Here is a 12,676-nt window from a genome sequence, read left to right on the forward strand (position 1 = left end):
CCATGTTGCGCGACGCAGCATCCGGCGTCAATGACCTGTCTAACCTGACAGTTTCGTCCGGTCCCGGAGGTGTTTCGTCCGTAAATGGGTCCGTCGCCTCTGAGCTTACGAATCCAGAGTCCGTATGATGAGCTGAATTAAGGATTTAAGGTTATTTGGCAACAAAAAATGTTAACCAACATCTCTCCGTCCAGAGTCCGGACGAAACTGTCCGTATCCGGAGGTATGTATCGGCCTCCACCCCTACCTGCTCCATAATGACCTGTCTTACCCCTACCTGCTCCTTAATGACCAGTCTCTGTATTGTCTTACCCCTACCTGCTCCTTAATGACCAGTCTCTGTATTGTCTTACCCCTACCTGCTCCTTAATGACCAGTCTCTGTATGTTCTAACCCCTGGTTGTACCTATGGATATAACCTTGGAATTATATTTAAGCTAATACCATCATGTGTATACGTGCTTTAACAATTGCTGTTGTTAATGAAATTCACCACGCCGTGGTGTTGAACTATAAGTGTCATGGAAGCTTAGCACTCTCTCTGAGAGGTTTTGTTGATTTGTTGAAGATCATAAGACATTACAACGTAAAAAACTAAACCTACTTTGGGTTCACAGAGCTTTAAGGAATGTTGTCGGGTTGTGATGTGACCTGTCTCTGGAAGGTGATGATTTGTTGATGCGGCGAGTCAGTACATTCACCAAATCTTTACCAAACACTTTATTAAAGACATCTTTATTAAACACATCTAACTGAGGTACATGAAGAACGCAGAACATCCACAAGCTACAGGAGACGACCGAACACTGCTCAGCTCCTACTGGGCCAGAAACACAGAGAATTGCATACGGTTATTACATATTATAATGCACTGTTCATGTTATTAGACTGATGCTGTTAGCATAGATCTGTTGATGGGATTATAGACTGATCATTTTGTTATAGACTGTTCATGTTGTTATAGAATGGTTCATGCTGTTGTATACTTTGCATGTTATATAGACTGGTTCATGTTGTATACTGATCAAAGACGTACCTTGATTTGAATCCACCTCTCCCTCCGCCTCCACCTCGTCCTCCTCCACCTCTTCCTCCTCGTCCTCCTCCACCTCTTCCTCCACCACCTCTTCCTCCTCCACCTCTTCCTCCCGCTGTTCTTCCTCCTGCTCCACTTCCACCCCCTCTCCATGGTCCACTTCCACCTCCACCTCCTTCTCCTCCTCCTCCTCTCCCTCCTCTTCCTCCTCTTCCTCGCCCTCCTCCTCTTCCTCCTCCTTCTCTTCCTCCTCCTTCTCTTCCTCCTCCTCCTTCTCTTCCGCCTTCTCCTCCTCGTTCTCCTCCTCCACCTCTTCCTCCTCCTCCTCTCCCTCCTGCTCCTCGGGCTCCTCTTCCTCCTCCTCCTCCTCTCCTGTTGGACATCCCCAGGCGCTTCCGGTCTTCAAACGACGGCCTACAAGACAACATGGGTTACAACCGCAGGTCCTTCTGATCAGAGCGACCCGATTGGTCAACAACACCAATTAGAATGCGATCAAATTAGCACGACAGTACACCTCGCCATGCTCTAATTAAAAAATGCCTCATTAATCTGGAATATCTCTCCCCCATAGACTCATAACACAAAACTAGTAGCTAAAAATGACATGTGAAATTTATAGACATTGTAGCAGAATGTGTCGTTAAAATAAGTCACGTTAATTTCGCTGTGTGTGCTCTCATCAGCAACACAAACCAATTAAGTTCCAATTAAGACACATTCTTGAACGTTTAGGAGTACTCCAAATTATCATCAAACTAAAAAGGCTGTTTGTGCAGGGTTTCCATGAAATTGCACAGCAGCACTAGCGCTATTCAAGATTAGCATGTATAACCAATAAAATCAAAGCTGGAAAGACATTTGGAAGACAGACGGACAAAAAAACAGTCAGGTGGTCAGACAGAGAGGTACTTACCCGGCTCTGAATTGTTTGAGAACCTTGCTGCTCGTGTTGGTCAACTCTTTGTCAAACACCGAGTTCTTCGTAGACTTGGCTGGCTTCGGCTTGGCTGCAGACCGACAGAACACGTCTCTTGTTGTTTAAATGCTCACATTTACATCAAGCACCATTTTTATCCCAAGGTTTTGGGTGGATGTGATGGTTTTCGTAAATAATAACAGTAACTGTAATGAGGTGTTCTGACCTTTGGGGGCCGCTGTTTCCTCCGGCATGGCTCTGGCTCTCTGGGGCCGCCTCTCTCTCTTTGCGGCTCGCTCGGCGTACATCTGGGACTTGAGCAGCTCCATCTGGGCCCGGTCCTCCGCCTATAACAGGCACACATTAGCTACGTCACCTCCACAACCCAGCCACAAACTGGGCCCTGTCCTCGGACTATAACAGCCACTCATTGGCTACGTCACGTCCAGCACCTAAACTACATCAGCTCCCCCACCCAGCCTTCACCTCCTCAACCCAGCCTCACCACCTCCTCCACCCCATACTTACTGTCAGCTCCTTCTTCTTTCCGTCCTTGAGGAACTTGTCCCTCTTCTTCTTCCCTCTGAGAGCCAGGTCAAAGTCCTGCAGCGCCTTGGACACTAGAACACGAAGCATCCACGTTACATACATGTTAAGAACACGTGACACTAGAGCACCATCCGTGACACACCATGATACGTGACAGACCATGATACACACGTGTTCCATACCAAGTCACACATCACGGTACATAGCATGTTGCACACCGTGATACATAATTTGTTGCAAACCATGATTCACAACATGTTACACATTACATATTATGTTACGCATCACATAACGCTGGACTAGAGAGCAAGCGTGCCACTCACTGCGCTCCTTCTTCCTGTCCTGAGGCGTCTGGAACCAGGTCCTCTCCGGGGCGACCTCCTCCTGCTTGTTGAGGAGGCGCTTCTGGGCCACGCTCAGCTGAACACACACACACACACACACACACACACACAGGAGGGTCAGTACATACACACACACCATCAGAACACACACACCGTCAGAACACACACACACACACACAGGAGGGTCAGTATGCACACACAAACCGTCAGAACACACACAACGTCAGCACACACACTCACACACCGTCAGAACACACACACACACACACACCGTCAGAATACACACACACACACACACCGTCAGAACACACACACACACACACACACACACACACACACAGGAGGGTCAGTATATACACACACACAACGTCAACACACTAGGGGGCGTGCGCCACTCGTCTCCGACCGAGTGAGAGAGGCACTTTCCTCCCCAACCCGTCAACGAGGCGTCCGTGAAGACCACTACGTAGGACGCCACCCTGCCCAGGGGAACACCCTTGAGAAGGGCGGAGGGTCCTTTCCAATATTCCAGGTCTGGCGACACCGAACGGGGGACGAGGAGCACCCTGAGCTTGTGTCGCCTGGGGTCCAACCGTTGGCGAGCAAACCACCGCAGGAGTCTGCGCATAAAAAGCAGACCCAGGGGGACCACGGGGTGGGCAGCTGCCATCAGCCCTAACAGGTGCATGGTGGACAGTGCGGTCACGTTTCTGCGAACATGAAAACGGGAGAGCGCCGACAAGATGGCGTCTCGCCGAGGAGGCGAAAGCATCGCAGTCATGGTGGCTGAGTCTAGACAAAGCCCCAAGTAGACTGTCTGCCGGCTGGGGAGCGGGGAGCTCTTCTCCCAGTTGATGGCAAAACCCAGGAAGGAGAGATGGTTTATCACCAACATGGTGTCCCTTCTCGCGGTCTCTTCTGAGTTGCTCAGAATAAGCAGATCGTCTAGGTAGAAGAGAATCCTCTTTCCCTGACGCCTGAGCGGTTCCAACGCCGTCTCCACACACTTCGAGAAGGTGCGCGGAGCCAGTGAATGGCCGAACGGCAGACACTGGTACTCGTACGCCATCACCATAAAGGCAAAGCGGAGAAACTTCCTGTGCGCCTGCCGAACAGGGACGTGGAAGTAAGCATCCTTGAGATCCAGGGATGTGAACCAATCGCCCTCTCTCACACACCGGAACAACGGTGTTTCTGAACTTCCCCGTGGCAACGAATTCGTTGAACACGCGAAGATCCAGAATAGGTCTCTTTTCCCCTGACTTCTTGGAAACCAGGAAGTAGCGGGAATAAAACCCTAGGTGAGACTCGTAGGGGGGAACGACAGTGATGGCCCCCTTCACCAAGAGACGTGCCACCTCTGCTGCCAGAGCCGTGCTCGCAGCCGGGTCCCGTAGCATGGTCTCCACCAACCCCATAAAGGGTGGGGGACGACGCTTGAACTGTATGGGATGGCCCCATCTCAACGTGGTGTCCAACCACGATGGCAGAACGCACCGCTCTTGCCAACACGCATAGCGGTCGGAGAGAGGGCGAGCCGACATCTGAGGAAGACCGTCCAGGAATAACCCGTATTCCATTCTTCAGCCTTTGGACAAGTTGCTCCACCTCCATGCTTACGGTCTTGTGTTGCCCTGTCACATTCTTCAGCCTTTGGACAAGTTGCTCCACGTCTCTCTGTTGCACTGCCAGCCCAAGCAGTCCAGCCAGCAGGACAACAGACAGCAGGACCAGAAGCACCACCACAGCCCTGATCGGACAGCGAGGAGGGCTCACAGGGTCCGGCTGCTGACTTTTTACTATTCCCAGAGTATTGGAGGACTCCTCTGTCCCCACATAGTCCTGGGGTTGATCCACTATCCTCTCCTCTCTCTCTCCTTGTGTGTTCCTGGCCATGTTGGGCATGGTGTAAATCACCTCAGCCATATTCTGGTCCAAACTGTTTTCAGAGTTTCTTATCGTCCTACCCCTTTGAGTGCTCGGTCTTTCTGTGCGTTTTGAATGCCAGCATGTCAAAGTCTTAACGCCTACTTTGATCAAACAGGAAGTATTTTTACCGAATGCGACTTGTTACATGTGCTTGCAGAGTAACTGTCTATTGTTATATACATCCTCTTTTCTTAGTTAGTGGTACATACAGTGTAGGGCTGCTCGATTATGGGAAAAATCATAATCACGATTATTTTGGTCAATATTGATATCACGATTATTCAAACGATTATTTTTGAGTTTGAAAACATGTCAGTTACTGTGATTAAACACGAGTTGTTTAATGTTCACAATGTATCGTTTTTCATGGGGAAAATGAGATGCGTCCCCGGGACGCATGGATAGTGAGTTTAGTGCGTCCTTTCAGATTTTAATGCGTCAGGGACGCAGGACGCGTACCTAGCAAGATCACTGAACGTTACTGAAACTTTAATATTCCACACGGTAGGTCTACTCCAACATGTCTGTCAACAGTCGATGCTGCTGATTGGCGGTTCACTGGCATGTCCCGCTTCCTGCCAACGGCATACTTCCTGATGCAGCACGCCTGTTAGATTGTACTCCCTCTCGCCGCGTTGAATGCTTTCGCATGCGCGTCTCTTTCATAAACTTTCATAAACTCTCTAGGCCTACTGTAAAACGGAAAATGTCAAATTAATCGTTTCAACTCGATTATACGAGTTTGGAGATCGTTTGACCCCAAAATCGATATCGCGATCGAAATTCGAATAATTGCACAGCCCTAACACACACACACACACACACACACACACACACACACACACACACACACACACACACACACACACACACACACACACACACACACACACACACACACACACACACACACACACACACACACACCTGGGCCTCAGACGCAGCCATCTCCCTCTCCTCTCTCTCCAGTCTCATGACGGCGTAGACGTCCTTCTCGATAGCCCGGATGTGAGAGGCAAACCTCACCACCACGTCTAGAGAGAGGGCGAGAGACATAAGAACACAATGTTAGAGCTCGGGGCGAGAGACATAGACACACAGTGCTAGAGCCTCTGGTAGAGAGACATTGACACACAGTGCTAGAGCCTCTGGTAGAGAGACATAGACACACAGTGCTAGAGCCTCTGGTAGAGAGACATTGACACACAGTGCTAGAGCCTCTGGTAGAGAGACATTGACACACAGTGCTAGAGCTCTGGGAGAGAAACATTGACACACAGTGCTAGAGCCTCTGGTAGAGAGACATAGACACACAGTGCTAGAGCCTCTGGTAGAGAGACATAGACACACAGTGCTAGAGCCTCTGGTAGAGAGACATTGACACACAGTGCTAGAGCTCTGGGAGAGAAACATAGACCCGGGTCTTAACAGGGTCCTTGGTCGTCTACCTGTCTACCTGTTTGTATGTGTGTACCTGTGTCTGCCTGTGTACCTGTCTGCCTGTCTGTGTCTGTACCAGTCGGGATGACTCAGGCCTTGACGGTGTTCCTAGCGGTCGGTCTGTCTCTGTGTGTTCCTGTCTGTCTGAGTGCGTACCTGTGGGGATGACCCGGGTCTTGACGATGTTCCTGACGGTCTACCTGTCTGTCTGTCTGTCTGTCTGTCTGTCTGTCTGTCTGTCTGTCTGTCTGTCGGTCTGCGTGCGTACCTGTGGGGATGACCCTGGCCTTGACGGTGTTGCGGGCCGTCTTCACGATGTCCTTCAGCATGCGGCGCTCCGTCTCGCCCACCAGGGACACCGAGCGCCCCGCCCGCCCGGCGCGCGCTGTGCGCCCCACGCGGTGCACGTAGTGCTTCACCGTGTTGGGCATGGTGAAGTTTATCACCTGCACACAGACGGGGAGCAGGCAGACAGGTTAGGGTTGGGCATGGTGGAGTTTATCACCTGCACATAGACGGGTCAGCAGACTGGTTGTCGAGATCTTGTCTAGTGGTGATCTAGATCTAGATCTAGATCTAGTGTAGTCTAGATCTAGATCTAGTGTAGTCTAGATCTAGGTGTTTTCTAGATCTAGATCTAGTGTAGTCCAGCTGTAGTCTAGATGTAGTCTAGATCTAGTGTAGTTTAGATATAATCTAGATCTAGTCTAGTGTAGTCTAGATCTAGTCTAGTTTAGTCTAGATCTAGTGTAGTCTAGATCTAGGTGCAGCCTGGTACCGTTTTGACTCCAGCGATGTCCAGGCCTCTCGCGGCCACGTCCGTAGCGACCAGGATGTCGATCTGCTCGTCTTTAAAACGCCTGGAGACACAACATCACCTGACGGGTTAGGCTACCACCTATGCTGCTGATCTACACATTAATAGATAAACATATATAAAAAGTAAAAAAGGCGTGTCATTGTGTGTATTGAGCGCGTTGTGTACCTCAGGTTCTCCAGCCTCTGGGTCTGGCTGAGGTTCCCGTGGAGCTCGGCCGCCTTGACCCCCAGCAGCCCCAGCAGGATGTGCAGGCGATGGGCCTGCTTCTTGGTCTGGGTGAAGAGCATCACGTGGTCCTGGAAGGTCCTGGTCACCAGGGCTGGAACCACGAGAGGATTACACACAAACGCACACACAACTCGGATACTGCACAAAGTATGCTAATGTCACCAGCATGCTAATGTGGAGCTAATGCTAACGGTAGGCATATTTGGAACGAATGCTAACAGCATGCTAATGTGGAGCTAATGCAAATGGTATGGTCAAGTTGAGCTAGTTCTAACGTTAGTCTAAATTAAAGCTAATACTAACAGCATGCTAATGTTCGGCTAAAGCTAACAGTAGGCTAATGTGGAGCTAAAGCTAACGGTTGGCTAATGTGAAGCGAATGCTAACATTGGCGCTAATGCTAACGGTAGGCTAATGTGGATCAAAAGCTAACAGTAGGCTAATGTGAGCGAATGCTAACATGGCGCTAATGCTAACGGAAGGCTAATGTGAGCGAATGCTAACCTGCTACGATGGCCTCGCGGTCTCCCTCCCGGTTGGGTCGGATCCTGACGAACTCCTGACGGAGGAACGGAGCGACGTCCGTGTTGCTGTTCACGAAGATCCTGATAGGCTGCTTCAGGGACACTGAGGCCAGGTCCTTGACCTATATCCACAACACATAGATCCTACATCACCTAGATCCACAACACATAAGATACCTCAGCCTAGTAGTAGTAGTAGCAGTTGTAGTAGAAGTACTACCTCAGTCTAGTCGTAGTCCTACCTCGTCACTCATAGTAGCGGAGAACAACATGGTCTGTCTCTGGTAGGCACACATCCTGATGATCTCCTTCATCTGCTCCTCAAAGTACTCGTCCAGCATCCTGAAACACAGTAGTACACATTAGATACACAGTAGTACACATTTAACTCAGATATACAAATTAAATACATAGTAGTACACATTAAAACACAGTTATACACATTGAACACACTTTAGTTCAGATTAAACAAAAAGTACACATTAATTAAAAATACACATTAAATACTCGATAGTACACAATAAACACACATTATACATTTCGTGCATAGTATTAGCCCCACTGACCGGTCGGCCTCGTCCAGGATGAGGATCTCGATGTTGGTGAGCTGGAAGGAGGGCGTGTTGTGGAGGTGATCGATCAGACGACCCGGGGTGGCGATCAATACGTCTGGACCGCAGCGCAACGCAGCCTCCTGGGACTTCACATCCAGACCACCTGGAGGGACGGACGGCAGGGGGGGAGGAGACAGACAGACAGGGGGAGGACAGACAGGGTGAGGAGGGACAGACAGACAGGGGGAGGAGACAGACAGACAGGGGGAGGAGACAGACAGACAGGGGGAGGAGACAGACAGGGGGGGGAGACAGACAGACAGGGGGAGGAGGGACAGACAGGGGGAGGAGACAGACAGACAGGGGGAGGAGACAGACAGACAGGGGGAGGAGACAGACAGACAGGGGGAGGAGACAGACAGACAGACAGGGGGAGGAGACAGACAGACAGGGGGAGGAGACAGACAGACAGGGGGAGGAGACAGACAGACAGGGGGAGGAGACAGACAGACAGGGGGGGGAGACAGACAGACAGGGGGAGGAGAGACAGACAGACAGGGAGAGGAGACAGACAGACAGGGGGAGGAGTCAGACAGACGGACAGACAGACAGCATGAGGGGCAGACAGACCGGATGAGGACAGATAGACAGACAGGATGAGGAGAGAGAGACAGACAGAAAGGGGGTTAAAGTAGTCTGTATAGAGGGTGGGGGGATGAGTCTTTTCTGGATGAGGGGGTGAGTGTAGTCTGGATGAGGGGGTGAGTGTAGTCTGGATGAGAGGGTGAGTGTAGTCTGGATGAGAGGGTGAGTGCAGTCTGGATGAGAGGGTGAGTGCAGTCTGGATGAGGGGGTGAGTGTAGTCTGGATGAGAGGGTGAGTGTAGTCTGGATGAGAGGGTGAGTGTAGTCTGGATGAGGGGGTTCGGTCAGTGGGTTGCCGTACCGACGGCTAGGCAGGTGGAGATGGGGGTGAACTGGGCCAGCTGCCGGGCCACCGAGTGGACCTGGATGCCCAGCTCTCTGGTGGGCACCAGCACCAGGACCCGGGTCACCTGCGTCTCCTTGGGCTTGTAGAGCAGCCGCTCCAGCACGGGCAGCATGAAGGCCGCCGTCTTACCTGGGGGGGAGGAGCACAGGGTCAGCCAATCAGAGAGCAGACAGGGGGTCAGCCAGCCAATCAGAGAGCAGACAGACAGACCGCGTATGACTGGTCCGTAAAATACCCCAACACTTACAGTTAGAACCCCATGTAAAGCCCCCCCAAGACTACAGTAAGACACCCAGGGTATAGTACCCCGAAAACTACAATAAGACACGCAGTGTATAGTACCCCAAAACTACTGTAAGACGCACAGGGTATAGTACCCCAAAACTACAGCCAATCAGAGAGCAGGCAGAGCGTCAGCCAGCCAATCAGAGAGCAAACAGAGAGACTTTGTATGATGTGATTGGTCGGTACCTGTGCCAGTGGCAGCGCAGGCGCAGAGGTCACGACCCAGCAGAGCCAGAGGAATACAGGCCTTCTGCACCGGGGTGGGCTCCCGGAACCCCATGGTGCTGATGGCCTGGTCACACACACACACACACACACACACACACACACACACACACACACACACACACACACACACACACACACACACACACACACACACACACACACACACACACACACACACACACACACACACACACACACACAGGTTAGATAAATATCTATATAAATAACTTTCTGTATATATATATATATACATACATACATATTCTCAATATGAGCGAGAGGTCATAGGTCACCTTGAGCAGCGGTCGGGACAGGTTCATGTCCTGAAACATCAGCTTTTCATCGTAGTTAGAGGCGTCCTCGTAGAAACAGTCTGGAGCCTGACACACACACACACACACACACACACACACACACACACACACACACACACACACACACACACACACACACACACACACACACACACACACACACACACACACACACACACACACACACACACACAGTAAGGAACTGCTGTGGATCCTATAGTATGATGAAGTCACCACCATTGTATTATATTGGATCCTTATTTAACCAGTAAACCAGTTAAGTGCCGTTGGGATGGGGTGTCTCTTTTTCAAGGAGACCTGGTCAAGACAGGCAGCAGCTTCAACATACAGCTACAAACACTGAAGGAGACCAAACTAAAAATGACTAAAAGCCATGGAAACAGGACATACCTCATCTTTTTTCCTCTTCTTTCCCGATTTATCCCTCAGAGTGTCTACACACGGACACACACAGAGAGAGGTCAGACGTGTATTTAACCGCGCACGATGATATACTTAGATTTGGGTGCGCATGTAGTTACCGGCTTTGGTGAGAACCTCTTCGTCGGCGGAGTCAAACTCATCCTCGTCATCCTCACTCTCTCCCGGCTCCTCTACTTGGGCCGGTTTTACGTCTCCATCATCACCGTCCTCTTCGTCGTCGTCATCCTCCTCCTCATCATCCTCCTCATCGACGTCACCTTCCTCCTCCTCCTCGTCTTCCTGCTTGGCCCCTGTGCCAGACTTCTCCTGTGAAGAGCATCCCTGTTAGTGATCACCATGGCAACCGGCAGCATCAGCAGCAGCGACTGAGCGGATTTCCTCAACACTCACCTCCAGCTTCCTCCTCTTCCTCACTTTGTCGATCTTCTCGTCAAGTGTCGTCGGAGCGCTCTGAAAAAAAATACTACAGATAAGACCCCCGGGTACAGTACCCCAAATCTACAGTTAGACCCTCGGGTACAGGACCCCAAAACTAAAGTTAGACAACCAGGGGATAGTACCCCAAATCTACAGTAAGACACCCAGTGTACAGTGCTCAAAAACTACAGTATTCACCCGGGGTATATTCCCCCCAAAACCCCCTCTGAGTAATTGGTGAGTCCTTTAACCATGCAGAATGATATGGTAACCTCTGACCTCGCCACCCCGCCCAGTAAAGCTCAGAGATGCGGACCCTCACCCTCTTCTTGAGCTGTGACATCACGTCCGCCAGCGCCCAGTCCTGGTTGTCGGGTGCGTCTCGCGCCCCAAACTCGAAGCCGGCGTTGAAGTCTCCTGCGCCGCGACCCTTCCGAGCCTCCTTCTTCTTCCTGTTCAGCACGATGGGCGCGTCCGCCTGCCACACAACAAAACACCTTCATTTAACCTGCTGACCGTTGTACGGTGGAAGCTACTGCATGTACTGATACACAAGTACACAGCACACCGAGTCTGTACCTTTCTCTACAGCTATGACTCTCAACCGTTATCTAGGATCCTTTCTATATAGCTTAGTTTGTACCTTTCTCTAGAACCATAAGTCTGTACCTTTACCTATAGCTGATTCTGTACCTTTCTCTATAGCTGAGTCTGTAAATTAATCTAGAGCTGAGTCTGTACCTTTGTCTACAGCTATGAGTCTGTACCTTTATCTAGAGCTATGAATCTGTACCTTTCTCTACAGCTATGAGTCTGTACCTTTCTCTACAGCTGAGTGAGTCTGTACCTTGAACTATAGCCATGAGTGTAACTTTCTCTAGACATGCTAGGAATCTGTACTTTTCTCTACAGCAATGATTCCTTGACATTTTCTAGAGCTGTGAGTCTGTACCTTACTCTTTAGCTATGAGTCTGTACCTTTATCTATAGCTGAGGCTGTACCTGTCTCTATAGCTAGGAGTCTGTACTTGTCTCTAGAGCCATGCTATGGGTCTTTACCCATCACCATGACTATAAGCCTGTACTCTTACGTTACTCCATGGCTCTACCATTGTCCATCACTAAGCTATGAGTCTTTACCTTTCTCTATGATTATACGCCTGTTCTCTAAGTTTACCCTATGGCTCTGAGTCTACCACTAGGCTAGCAGCGTGTAGCCCTAAACATAAACTTACTTCTCCATCCTCAGAGTCGGTCTCCGGCTCTTCCAGAACCTCGTCATCGTCCAGGATGGTTCCGATCAGGTCCAGTTCACTCAGCATGGTGACGTCTGGTGGAAACGATCACTTCGTTTCCAGATCAGATCGGGAACTGATCAAAACAATTCGCTTCCCTGCGCTCGTGTCCACGGCGCTCACGTGTGGGTAAGGGGAATGTATTGGCGGAAGTGACGGACCAGGGCGCGGAAGTGGAGGAAGGACGCTAGGTCCCCCCTAGCGGTCGGAGGAATGAACTGCTCAACTGGAATTTTATGAAATCCTTTATTGATGTCTCAAATTTGAGACGACAGCATGTTTAGTGTGAAGACATGAATTTAAGCAGCTCTAAAGATAGTGATTTTAGCCTCTTTAGACGTCCCTTTATCACCCCTATAC

General features: G+C 50.3%; 1 protein-coding gene across 2 annotated transcripts; it reads right to left on the reverse strand.

Moving 5' to 3' along the window:
* Nucleotides 1–47: 47 nt before the first annotated feature.
* On the reverse strand, nucleotides 48–12,455 carry LOC130401657 (probable ATP-dependent RNA helicase DDX27). Of its 2 annotated transcripts, XM_056605570.1 has the most exons (21): nucleotides 12,257–12,455; nucleotides 11,344–11,499; nucleotides 10,995–11,054; nucleotides 10,703–10,910; nucleotides 10,572–10,615; nucleotides 10,140–10,226; nucleotides 9,805–9,910; nucleotides 9,289–9,462; nucleotides 8,356–8,506; nucleotides 8,032–8,131; nucleotides 7,770–7,911; nucleotides 7,203–7,356; nucleotides 6,996–7,077; nucleotides 6,486–6,663; nucleotides 5,705–5,811; nucleotides 2,828–2,924; nucleotides 2,484–2,575; nucleotides 2,182–2,302; nucleotides 1,953–2,046; nucleotides 1,037–1,450; nucleotides 51–817 (listed from the first exon to the last, which is right to left on the reverse strand). In XM_056605570.1, exons 1-21 carry the CDS (start codon nucleotides 12,341–12,343, stop codon nucleotides 811–813), a joined length of 2,661 nt encoding a protein of 886 aa, XP_056461545.1. In that variant the 5' UTR covers nucleotides 12,344–12,455; the 3' UTR covers nucleotides 51–810. The 2 variants fall into 2 exon arrangements, with proteins under 2 accessions (XP_056461544.1, XP_056461545.1); XM_056605569.1 differs by having other exon boundaries at nucleotides 48–1,450.
* Between the last annotated feature and the right edge of the window lie 221 nt (nucleotides 12,456–12,676).

The sequence above is a fragment of the Gadus chalcogrammus genome, chromosome 13, assembly GCF_026213295.1.
Source record: "Gadus chalcogrammus isolate NIFS_2021 chromosome 13, NIFS_Gcha_1.0, whole genome shotgun sequence".
NCBI classification, from domain to species: Eukaryota; Metazoa; Chordata; class Actinopteri; order Gadiformes; family Gadidae; genus Gadus; species Gadus chalcogrammus.